Source organism: Festucalex cinctus, chromosome 12 (assembly GCF_051991245.1).
Source record: "Festucalex cinctus isolate MCC-2025b chromosome 12, RoL_Fcin_1.0, whole genome shotgun sequence".
Lineage (NCBI taxonomy): Eukaryota > Metazoa > Chordata > Actinopteri > Syngnathiformes > Syngnathidae > Festucalex > Festucalex cinctus.
This window is the reverse complement of record NC_135422.1, coordinates 9,590,098-9,602,926: the sequence shown is the minus strand read 5'-3', so window position 1 is coordinate 9,602,926 and position 12,829 is coordinate 9,590,098. Positions and strand designations below refer to the sequence as shown.

The window sequence follows — 12,829 nt, the reverse complement described above, 5'->3', positions numbered from 1 at the left end:
GACACGAATAGCACATTTCTGTAAAAGAAAGATGGGTACAGTGTAGGTTTTGGCTGCACACCCCCACACTTCAATGCAATAGGTCAGGTATGGAACAATCAATGAATTATATCACAATAACAAAGCATTCTTGCTCAATGATTCTTTAACCTTGTGTAAAATGTCTACGGTTTGGGATACCTTAAATTTGACATTCTATCTGCGTTTTCCGTGTTAAATGTACATCAATAATACTCAAAATTTTTCTCATTAGACATAATGAAATTGAATCGATTGAGGAAATTTGAATCGATACCCAAGCTCTAATCACAATTGCGACATTAAAATGGAAACCGTCACATCTGTAGCTCAGCTATGCATTCTATTACCTGATCCAAATCATTTAACGGAAAACTCAACCCAACATTTACTTTTTTATTATTGCAGTAATCGTTTACCAATCTTATACTACCACCAAGGATTTTGCACCACGCAAACACAGCCTCCTGGTCACGGATGGTTTCTATCACACGGGCCGCCACGGCATATTCGCACCCCGTTTAAGCCACTCCCGTGCACTTTTGTCAAAACCTCAAAGACTGTAATGGCTGTCTCTCATTTCACTTAATCTGCCCGAGAGGAAGGCCAGGAGGCGGCTCAGTAGCCCTGATTAATAATAGGCTTTGGAAATGGTGTCTTTCCACCGCACACTTTTGACTGTCTGCCTCCAAAAACCCACTCAAAGCCCCTTCTTCCCTCACTGCCTCCTTCCAAGACATCTGTAATTAAAACAAGACCACCATTTTCAAAATATGGTTTACAAATTGGCCTTAAAAAAAAAAAAAAAAAAAAAAAAACGTGATTATTATGTTTTGTCCTATTTCAGAAACATCAGAGATGTGTGGTTTGAGAGGGTTTATTCAACTGCTCATGTTTAATGGAATGATTGAATGGGCCATATTTTAGATAATAAAACTAACAAGACTAGCTACAGAAAAGCTGACAAACAAACAAACCCTGAAACAGCAATTTATGTTTTGATGTATGTGCAGATGAACAAATCAGAATCAATCCATTGATGTCTTGAGCCATAAATTACCTGAGTGGTTTAATGTCCCTCGAACCTTTTCACACTTGCAGTTTTTTAGGTTACTAAAAAAAAAAAAAAAAACATTGTTCAACTTTCTTCATCTGTTTTTATCGCCAAGGCTTGTTAGCAAAATGACTTGATTGTCCATTTCTTTCTTTCTCTTTTTTTTTTTTTCCTCCGAGGTGGTGCTGGAGTGTGCCCTGCAGGAAGGCCTCGTGTACAACAAGGTCAACCCCATCTTTCACCACTGGAGGATCAATGACAAAAAGTTCGGGCTGACTTTCCAGAGCCCCGCCGACGCTCGCGCCTTCGACCGAGGCATACGCCGGGCCATTGAGGACATCAGCCAAGGTGGGCGGCCACCTGTTTAGGACATGTTCATGTTGGCGTGCATTCCATGTGAGATACAGTGAGCTGATTAGTGATTAAGGATGTCTCCAAATGCTAAGCACCGACCCCTCCTGTGTTATCTTGTTAGTGCCAGCTGCCCCTACAAACCCTGCACATCCTTTAGAAGAGTGTAAAAAAAAAAAAAGAAAAAAAAAAGTGTCAGGTCAGTTTTCATTCGATTTACAATCACCAACATGCCAAAGAAGACCTGATATCAATTGGTGTTTATTTTATCATCCATTTTTAAATTGAGTCCAGTTTCAATCACGCTTGTTGGTTTTTCTCATAATCAGCCTCATCCTGTTTTTATTTAGTCCATTTTTAGTCAACGATAAATCTAGTATTTTAGTCCAAGAAAACTTTTTATTCGTCTAGTTTTGGTCAACAAAAACTGTCAATGTTTTAGTCTAGTTCCAGTCAGGACAATCATTTTACCCTCTGTTTATTTTTTGTCAGCAGATAATGTTGTATATTTTAGATGTAAAACTATTTCACATAAAATTTTATCATCTTTTTTTTTTTTTAATATTTTTTTTATGAGAAACCGCTTGACACACAATTAGTTTATCAACAAGTGGCTACTGAGTCCATGCTCTGAGCTAGTAAGTTAACCAGCATTAGTTAGCAGTCGGATTATTATTGTTTGAACGTTGTAGCCATTGGATTAATGCTATGTTTATAACTATGATTTACTTTTTTTTTTTTTTTTTTTTTTTAACTTTAACTGTGAATCCAACTTCCTTTCTGTTTGTGCATGTCACACTTACAAGCTGATGATTTGAAAGAGGGTGTGTCACATGACAGTGTCACACTGACAGATTAGGAGAGACAAGATTTTACAAAATCATATAATTTTCATTTCATTTTTGTTCATTAACTAAAATGTCCAAAGATTTTAGTCCAGTTTTTAAGATAAGTACATTTTGGTTTCGTCTTCATTAGTCGACAAAAATGCATCATGATTTGGCCCCTGTATTGTTTATTAATGAGGGTTTTAATCTAGTCTATTTTTTGTCCGGTGAAAAATGTGTTTTGACAAAATTATTTTTATTAATGAAATTAACACCAATATAATTTTACCTCGAGGATGGTAAATGTTCTCCCTCGTACAGTACACCTGAACAGTAAGCACTTAAAACTCTGTGAATGTCAGCTACAGCAGAGAAGTGCCAGTCTCTCTCTCTCTCTTTCTCTCGCACTCTATTTCCTCCTTCCTCTGTTCTCCTCTGTGTCCTGGCATCCTCTGTATTCTGCCACTGTTGTGTAATGCCTCCTCAGCGCACACACAGACAGGTTCCTCTGTATTCCTATTGCATCGCCGCGCTGCCGGTCGCTCGGCTTCGTCAATGTGTGCGGGCGAGGGTGGCGGAGGAGGTGGTGGGGTGGGGGTGGCCCGTGTTGTGTTGGTAGGCGAGAGAATATGCTGCGCCCCTGTGAATGTGCGTGCGCGCGCACGCGTGTGTATCGGTCTTGCGGTCCTCTGTTGCCATGGCAACGCCGGGCACATGGCTCAGGCAGCTTCCAGAGCCGAGTCGTGCTGCATTCGCTGTCTCGCGCTCTCTCGCTTCCTCCCCAGCATTGAGGAAATGCGCTCATACCTTCTCCATGTGATTGAGACTGAAGTCCTCTGTTGTGTTCTTAATAGTAGTCATAGTATCGCCCTTCCTCCTGGTAGAATTGTTTTAAATTGCCATTTTGTGCATGAACCCGACTTGCAACCATTTTCCGACGTTTCACGTTCTCACGTCAAAAGAACACCAGCTTTGTTTTTGTCAGACACAGTCGGGCTGTGTGTTCACTAGCTGAAGCCAGTGAGATCACATTGTCAGTTATATAAGGTGTATGTGCCAATTATATCAACTAGCTTTCAAGACTCTGCGACTGTTAAAGCCGCCATTTTCCGCGCACTAACGTGAAACGAGGTCTGTCAACGATGAGTTTGTGAATCAAGATATTTGTTTGGTCAAATTTAACACCTGACAATCACTTCTCCAACTTTGTTGTTTTGAAAGCAATTATCACTGTGTCTGACTGTTTGAATAAAAAGCCAAGGTGGTTGAGTTGTGGCAATTCTGTGGGATTGTTGCACCAAACACGCTTTTGGCTCGAGGAAATGTCGTTTAATATGCTTCATGCCAGATTTTTGTTGGATCATATTCCTGGTTATGCATGATACTGCAGAGAGAGAAGCTAGACAACAGTGAGGCTTGATGAGTCATAAGACTCAAGACTGATATATATTGCAGTCCTGCTCTGTTGGGATTAAATAATACTGTAATTCATGTGTTTCTCATTGAGAACAGTGAAGGGCAAAATATGTCTTTCTCACTGCAGCATGTCCACCATGTTTGTGGTGTTTGTTGTGGCAGTACTAGTGTTTTGCTTTAGGGGTTTGCGGATGCCGTATCCCCATCCCCCTTAAAAATAAAAATAAAAAATCTTGCAAAAATTCTCGTGACACCAACTTGAATTTAGGTCACTTACAATGAGAAAACAAATTGATTCGTACAGGAAGGGGAAAGTGGCCTTAAGCAAGTTGATTTGCACTCTGACTAATTGGCTGAAAGAATTACTTACAATAGGAAATCCATTTCAAATAGTGATGTCAATGTGACACTGTCAGTATATCAGCAAACAGAAAAAAAAGAAAGCTCATTTTGTGTTAAAAGTTCAGTGACTTCTGTGTAGCTTTCGTCATCCACAACGGAAAAGTCGAAACGCGGTCACCCTGATACCTGAAACGCAATCTGCCAGTATCCAGCTTCTGCAGTCAAGGTGTTTTTTTGGGGAGGAGGGGTAGATGTGGAAATGGCACATGGCGTTTTAGCAGAGGTCGGCTTACATTATTCGTGGCATGCATATTTCATGAACTTCCGTGTGCCCCAGTGACACAAAGCAGCTTTCATTTCCCCATTTAGGTTGCAGTCGGATGGAAGTGCGAGTCTCGTCTTATTCTGGCTCGACTTGAGAATACGTTTGCTTACGCTGGCGAAATAAGTCACGTTTTTGACAGTAAAACTACTTTGTCAAATAACTAAAAATATTTCAAATCTGCATATAATCCCAAAAATGTTTTTGTTTGTGTGTTTTTGAAAATATTTATTTCATTAATCTTGTGTTTTTTTCCTTCCCCCCCCATTCTAGGCTGTCGACCATTTGGCGAAGGGGATACTCGAGAGGATGGACTACCAGTGAGTCTTGTTCTTGGGACAGTTTGTATACATTTCTTTAGCATTTCACAACATAATTACAAAACAGGTTACCCCTCTAATTTTACAAAGTGATAATGTGTTATTGATAGACTGATTATCGGCACCGATATTCAACATTTTGGCCTTTTTTAAAACTCTGATGGCTGACAAATCAATTTAAAATTGTTAACTTGACTTAAATTTGATGTATTTACTGATGAAAATAATAGGGAGCCATTTACATGTTTTCAAATTTTCATTTTACTTTTTAAGACGTACTGATGACCCTGGGAGCGCCCTTGCACTTTTTGTTAGAATTTTAAAACAAAGATGTCAATTGCCTAAGATTTAAAAAAAAAAAAGGGGGGGGGGGGGTGCGGGGATCAACATTGTGCCAATCTAAAAAGTTGTGAACATAAGCTTAATGGCATTTCAACAAAGTTAAGAATTTGAGTTTGTATTTATTTACTTACTAATTTTTGAGGGCAATATTTTCCTTTTCAACAAAAGTGAATGCCGGCTCAAAATATTGGTTATTGGCCTCCTTGACTAAAAAATAATCAGTATTGGCCCAGAACAAAACATATTGGTCTATCTCTGCAATGCATTTGATGACACTTTCAGGTGAGTCTGCTTACTTCACACAACTTCTGCTGTATGTTCCTCTTAACACCTGAGTGCATCGTGTTCTTTTTTAATAGTATCTTGCAATAGCCATGGAAAACACAAAACGGAGCAATGCACTGATGTCTTGCATGCAATGATGATATCTCACACAGTGTCATGTATGACGGCGGTTCAAATGACAAAGTTTTGTGTGACTTGAGGCCGAATTGTACATATTGATAATTCAGAGTTCCACTCTTTATTGCAAGGCATGCCCTTTCATGTTGTGACATCCTGCTGTACCTTTCACAACTCGCTACATGTTCTTCACCACAGTTCGGCACTCTTGACTCCCCCAAACCCTCAACCCCCGCCCCTCAGTATCTTAAAAAGAGGGGTGAGGGAGGGAGCAGCGTTCCTGTTCCTGTGGCAAAGTTCCTCTTTAAGGGATCAGGCTGAACACACAGGAAATCCCATGGCACTGTTGTTGCTAGGCAGCAAAAAAAAAAAAAAGGGGGGGGGGTGTTCACAAGGTTCAACGCGTGAGCCACCGAGGGTGTCACCATGGTGATTTGGCATCCGAATGTTGCGGCCGCAGGTCTGCGGTGAAAGAAGTGATCCATTTGCAAGTTCTGCAAGTGGAGACCAAGCAAATAGCACAGCATCAGGCCTCATCAAGTCACAGCACAGTTTGGAAGTGCAGTGCGGGATAGCCACGTATCTCATAGCATGAGCTACCAATAGCATCTTTGTATTGGCCTTGTGAGAACCACAGAGGGTTTGTGTATGTGTTCAAGACTGTGATCTCAACTTCCTGTCTACTCATATGCCGAAACTCCAAATAAATGAGTTGTTTTGCTCGCAAAGAACAAATGCAGTTGCACAACTCAGCTGTGCGAGCAGTCTGCCAAGACTGACGCCGCACATCCAAATCATTCATAATGCTGCAACAAACTTGTGCACTGAATTTAGAACCAACAGGAAGTTGTAATTTATCACTTAAGTTTACTGAGGTTATGCTGGTCAGAGATGGGGGAAAAGTACAGACATCTAGTTGAGTGAAAGTACAATTACTTGTATAGAAAATGACTTTGGTAAAATTACTCAAGTAAAAAGAAAAGAGAGAGGAAAAAAAAAAGTACATGCTATAAAACGTACTTCACAAGTAAAAGTGAAAAGTATTTTTACCGGATGTTTACTCCTTGTCATATAATTTGAAGACCATCAAATTTAAACGATCATCACTTAACAAAGACTTAACTAGATCCCCTCATTAAGTCCTTGCAATATTTTTTTACTCCTCTAGATGGTACTCTTGGTTTAAAGATGGAATGGAAATGAAATTTCCACTGCATCAACCAAGAATTCTATTTAGAGGAGTTAATAAAATATCAAATGTGCTTGTCATTAACCAGGGCCAACCTAACGAAAGGGTAATGATTATTTAGCTTTACTCTGTACCTTACTTCGAAGTTTTTTTATTTATTTATTTATTTATTTATTTATTTATTTATTTATTTATTTTTTCCCAGATTGGACGGGGATTTTTTATTTTTTTTTCTTGTAGGCGGCTAGCTCGTGGACTTTAGGTTTACACAGGACACAATGCATTCGCCATGAATCGTTCTTTGAGCTGACCAATGTGAAGGCTATTGGCCAACTGGCTCGCTAACAACTTCTGAGTCGACTCCATGTTGCTCATGTTACTTCTTTTTACCTTAATCATCATTTGTAGAAGTGGCGGGAGCAAAGGGAAGCATCGCGTCTTCTCGCGTCGTCGCATAGTTTGAGATTGAGCCTATCACAAACGGGGATGGGTATCGGGGAACGCTTCATATGATAGGATGAGCCAGGAACATTGACGCCAGTTTTTGGGCTAGGTCTAATCTCTTAATCGTTGTCATGCGTGTAAAACAAAAGTAACGAGTAACGACCCTCTGTATTGAGTAAAAAGTACAGATAATATTTTTAAAATGTAACGGATAAAATCAAACGGTATTCTAAAAAATAAATACGCCGTGAATTACAGAATACTGGGGGGAAAAAAACTACTCAATAATTGAGGGTCTTGTGAGTCATCGCTTCAAAATAATGTGGAGCATGGAGCTGAAACTAACATTGTGAAGGACAGTTCTGGTGGCCAGTGGCGGTACTGCGGGTCGTAAAGGTCTTCAGTCTCATGAGCCTTCGCTAGTTTTCAAAACATCTGAATGAGGTAAGTTTGGTATAAAGCACAATTGCATGTTTTGAAGGACAGCTCTGACCGATGGTCATATCTGTTTAAAACACAATGTAATAAGACACGCTTTAAACAGGTAACAGACTTTTGTCCTGGGGGGTTTTGTGAGTCATCACTTGAAACAAATTAAATGAGGGGGCACAAAAATGTGTTTGGATGGACAGTTTTAACAGCCAGCCGAGATACTTGTTAAAAACATGTTATAAAACCTGTTTTCATTGGCTGTTTAGCTGCTTTTAACAGTATGCGTTCAAGATAACGCGGAGAATCGTGTGTCCTAAAGTGGACTTTTATCATTAATGAAGCAGTTTACTGTTTAACTCATCGTGTGCCAGCGAGATGATTCAGACTGACCTCAGGCCATTCTGTTCCAAAGTCATGTGACGACGGAAGTACACGGGATGTTCCCTGGCGCTCGTGCGAGGCCAGGTTGCTTCACTTAAACATGTCCTTTGTCCTCCTCCCCTCCATCCAGTCCTCCCTTCCTCTCCTCCCTCACCCTCCGTCCACATCTCTGGGGTCAGATCAGCTCCAGATTGCCCCCCACGCATGCCTTTGAATGGCTTAGGCGAACGCTTCAAAAAGGAAGCCAGAGTCTGTTTCTCATTTTTGAAGCCCCCCCCCCATCCCCATCCTTTCTGTCTTCCTCGCACATACACATACAGCTGTCATCTGGCTTTTTAAGTTCTCTGCTGCATTTCTCCAGCTGGAGCTGGTTTATGACATTCTCTCTGCAGACTCTGTGGCCTCTCGCTCGCTCACTCTTTCTCTCTTTTTACGTGTACTCACGCATGAATCCAAACTTGAGTCCAATGCAAAGTCATTTTTTCCTGCTCTGTTATTACTCTTCACTCCTTCCACTGTCTCCTGTTAAATACTCGGTATGTTTGGAGGCATCCTGCGCGCGCACACATGCACATACTTTGTACATACACTTTGTGCAGCTGAAGGGAGAGACTGGGGGGCGGTGAAAGTTGAAGGGTGGTGGGGAGAAGAGAAAGAAAAGAGGGGGGAGAAGTCAAAGGAAGCATCTCTTAGCAACCACAGGACAGTAATTACTGTTGCAGCAGCTGGGAGCAAACCCGATTTCCGCTGTGCGTTAAAGCACTGGCGTGGGCTCCTTTACACACGGCACTGACTAACCAGAGCCAGCAGCCTCCCCCACACGCCACTGGGAGGAAGAGAGAGTACTAAACCCAGCCTTCATGAGGTCGGGGTGGAGGGGTTGCTGGGGAGGCATTTGGATTGGGGTTAAACTTTGAAGGTGCACGTGCCTTTTAAAGAGTGGAGCAACTTTGAAAGCACTTTTGTGAGCTTGGTGACACTAAAAGTCGTACAGCAAAAAAAAAAAAAAGCCCCAAAACTTGCACAAGTACTATAGAATGATCGTGAATTATCATTCTAGAGTAGTCCAGCTAGCTTTAAATAACTCTCTACTTTTTCTTTGGCTTTTTGCGGCTCATATTCCAGAAGAAGTGCCAGTGCAGAAGAAAATCCAGGCTAACTGCTAACTTTAGCAGCTAATGCTAGTTTTTAGGGGTTGAATTACTTCATTATAAGGATGGAACGATATCCAAACATCACAATACGATATCACAACATGAAGCGCACAATATTGTGGGGAGGTTGGCGGTATTTAAAAAAGGTCACAATATTGTAAAAAAAGCTTATACAAAAAAGCACAATATTGTGTGTTTGTACATAACAGCAATGCATATAAACCACCTACATTCTCTAATAACATTTAAAATTGGGGCGCTTACGTGTTAATGTGCACACATGACTCAGTTGTCAGTTCACAGGCATATTACGTTCCCCTTCATCTGACAATTAGTGTAGTTTTTAACCATGGAAGGGCCAAAACTTCCCTAATGAAAATTAAATTGCACTAAAAAAAATGGAAATCAACCTGACTTTTAAATATGGTGAACATGACGATGACGATATTGTGGCAGTTTTAATGTATCACGATATTGCCCTTATAGTTACATCCCTATGAATTACCATGTTTTAAAATCTGGTTCTAAAACATACCAAAAATGTGACCAAAATGTAAAAAAAAACACTACTCGTGTAGCAATTGGATTAAGTGTGGGATGAATGGTGTTGGCTCCACTCCACTCTGTTACTTTTATGGTCACGACAACATGACATGTATAAGTTGTGACAAGTTACGTAACAACAAAGTTACTAGATTGATTGATACCTCAGTAAGATATTTGTTTAGCCTCTTCCACTGACAATGCGCAAAACTCTCGTTTTGATATGAGATACGAGCTGATAAGAGGATGTTCCGTGAGCAAAACTACGCAGATGACAAACGGGGCTGTGGTCTTCCTCGCAATCTCTAATCAAGTGGCAATCCCGTACGGACATTAACGGCTCACTATTTGAAGTTACCATGTCAATGTTGTACTACTAATGTAGTCCGCCTTGCTTTAAATATGTCATACAATATCGACAATGGTGTGGTCTAGTAGTTTTGACCAAAGTATGAATGGGGTCTATTCGGGTCGGGTCATGTTTATTTGTACATTATAGCCCTAAATCACAAAAGAGGGTCAAAGTGCTTCACGGGCCCACAGTTGACTATCCAGTTCGCGGTTACATCCCCGATCTATACAAACTGAAAGGAAACCCTTGAAAAAAAAAGAAGGAACCACAAATGGAGGGCAAATCACCCTTCTGTCTGTCTGAACTAACATACTCCGTTTTAATTTGCATGTTTGGCTTTCATTTGGAACAAAATTTCAGAATTAGGAATAAAATTGAGAAAGAATTTTATTCAGACATTATTTTTGTTTTACACATCACAACAACATAACAGTGTTTAACTTTTTCAACCCTTGAATGGCATTCATAATTGTCACTTTGACCCCAGAGCAGATCATTATTTCCTTTCGAAGATTTATTTATTTTTTTCCCACAAATCCGAACAAAATAAAGTTCTGGCCATCATCCTGGCACAGAATGTCTTGCATCTTTTGTTAGTTTTCCTTCAGTAATGTATTCTTGACAAAGCAACACTTGACATGGATCAACTGTTTGATGAATTTGATCCAACTTTGACACGACTTTGCATCCGTGATGGTTTGATGCGTGGACAAGTTGGGGAGGGCGCTCGGATGCTTGCACTGACATAATGTTGGCTACTGAAGTAATATCCTCCCCCATCTCTCTCTCTTTCTCCCGCACCTCTGCATTCATGAATCATGAAATAGCCGTCATATTAGTTGCCATGAGTACTGAAGTCTTGGCACTATTTCTTATCGGAGCCTGTTTATAATCTACACTGCACGGGCATGAAATGTATATTCCCCACACAGCGCATATGTTCCTATGCGATGCAGTCTGCGGCATTCGCGAGATGCTATTTATAGAAAGTTCAGCCTGATTGTTGTCAATGGTGAGATCCATTTCATTTGGAGATGTTGTGAAACGAGGCTGTGAGAATGCGATTTCGTTCGTTTGAAATGAAAATGTGTCCTTTTTATTTTTCAGCTATCATTTTCTTCGGTTTTGTGGGAATGTTGTAAAAGGGCTGTTGGGAACTCTTGAGTTCTCACACAGAAAGTCTTCAGTCATTGCTGCATCACCCTTTGACAAGTATGTGCAGTATACCCTCTGGTGGTTACATTTGGAATGCAACTACAACAGTGAAAACACAATTGATCCGGCGTGGGGGAAAAAAAAAAGGGTTACATTGTTGTTTATGCTTACTAAAATGGTGGCGTAATACCTCAACATGTTCTTTTCTGTGTGTGCAGGCGTGTGAGGAGCCTCCCTCCATCTGCACGCCCATGAAGGAGCCCTTCTCCCCCCTGAACAATGTGGTGTCCACCGAGCCCTTCAGGGGCTGCTATGTGCGAGCTCAGCCCTTTGACGAGTTCACCTCCAGCAGTCGACGTTACCTGCCGCCGCAGGTGTGATCCTTTCCCCACGTCAACCGTGTCATTTTCCGTCCGACGTTATTAAATTCATGAGAGACAAAACATTAACTTTTTACTGCTGAAAATTGCAAAATTAACATAGGAGCCTTGATGCCAAAGGGTACGACTGCACTTGCACGCCTAACGTTTAAAACTGGAGAAGCTTTGATTTGGATAAAAGGTGAAATGACTTCAAAAATCAAGAATACTGGTAGTTTAGTTGCCTTAATTCAGGCCTTGTGTGTGTTTTGTTTTTATATTCAGTGCAGCATGGTTTTTGCAATACTATTTCGAAAAAGGAAAATCAATTTCGTTGAAGCTAGTGGAAAATAGGATTATTTTTCATCTTAAAATTTTTACCTTAGTTTTTTTTTTTTTTTTTAATCGATACTGTGTCAGTAAGTCTGGTGGCAAACAATGGATAGGGAGCAAAATTCGGCCCGGGAAAATATTCAACGTAGAGCTGTTCAATTACGGTAATCGAAATTCAATTACAATTTCAATTATTACACTCCACAATTAAAAAATCAGCAGAATCGTAAAAAAAAGATTATTAATACTGGTAGTAATTTTTGAGTTGTTTAAATTTATATATTTGCACAGTTTTTACATTTTAAAATAACAATCCATCCATCCATTTTCTTGACCGCTTATTCCTCACAAGGGTCGCGGGGGGTGCTGGCGCCTATCTCAGCTCCCTGGACTGGTTGCCAGCCAATCGCAGGGCACACGTTTCTTGTTTTGTAACCCCAAAAAAATTTCACCTTCAAGTTTTTGCCAACATAATTAAAAAAAAAATATTATTATAAATTCTGTTTGGCCAAAAAAAACATTTAATACTTAAATAATTAGTGTTTATATTTTTTTTCCTATTGGATTTAATCTTTTTAATTGTGTCAACATTTTCTTGTTTTGTACCAAATAAAAAACAAAACAAAAAGATCATCCTACTGCAAAGTGCACAAGCTGCACTCCAACTTCAAGTTTTTGCCAACATAAATAAACATATTAGAAATATATACTGTATTATAAATTCTGTTTGTCCAAAAATAACTTACATTATTATAGTGTTTGTTTGTTTTTTTTGTTTTTTTAATGATTAAACATTTTTCTTTTTTTTGTACCAAAAATATTTGTTTGAATAATCGTGATTTCAATTATTGCCAAAATAATTGTTTGTTTTTTCCATAATCGGGCAGCCCTACGTTATCAGCCATTGGGCCACTATTCTTTTTAAGCACTGGGGGGAAACCATGCCATGTAATTGACTGTAAAATTATTTTAACTCCGTCATTTTTTGGTCCCGAAGGTGTCATTCAAATCGACCCGCCATGTCAGCTTTCACATGGACGAGGAGGAGATCGTCCGCATCAACCCGCGCAAGGACGTGCTCATCCGAGGCTAC

General features: G+C 40.1%; 1 protein-coding gene across 1 annotated transcript in view; it reads left to right on the top strand.

Moving 5' to 3' along the window:
- LOC144031980 (sprouty-related, EVH1 domain-containing protein 1-like) overlaps window positions 1-12,829 on the top strand; it is a 35,007-nt gene that overhangs the window by 20,236 nt on the left and 1,942 nt on the right. Inside the window, exons 4-7 of the mRNA XM_077539552.1 lie at window positions 1,252-1,420; window positions 4,604-4,650; window positions 11,263-11,418; window positions 12,734-12,829. The exon at window positions 12,734-12,829 is cut by the window's right edge and continues 1,942 nt beyond it. Coding sequence (XP_077395678.1) covers window positions 1,252-1,420; window positions 4,604-4,650; window positions 11,263-11,418; window positions 12,734-12,829 — 468 coding nt within the window. The remainder of the gene's footprint in view (window positions 1-1,251; window positions 1,421-4,603; window positions 4,651-11,262; window positions 11,419-12,733) is intronic.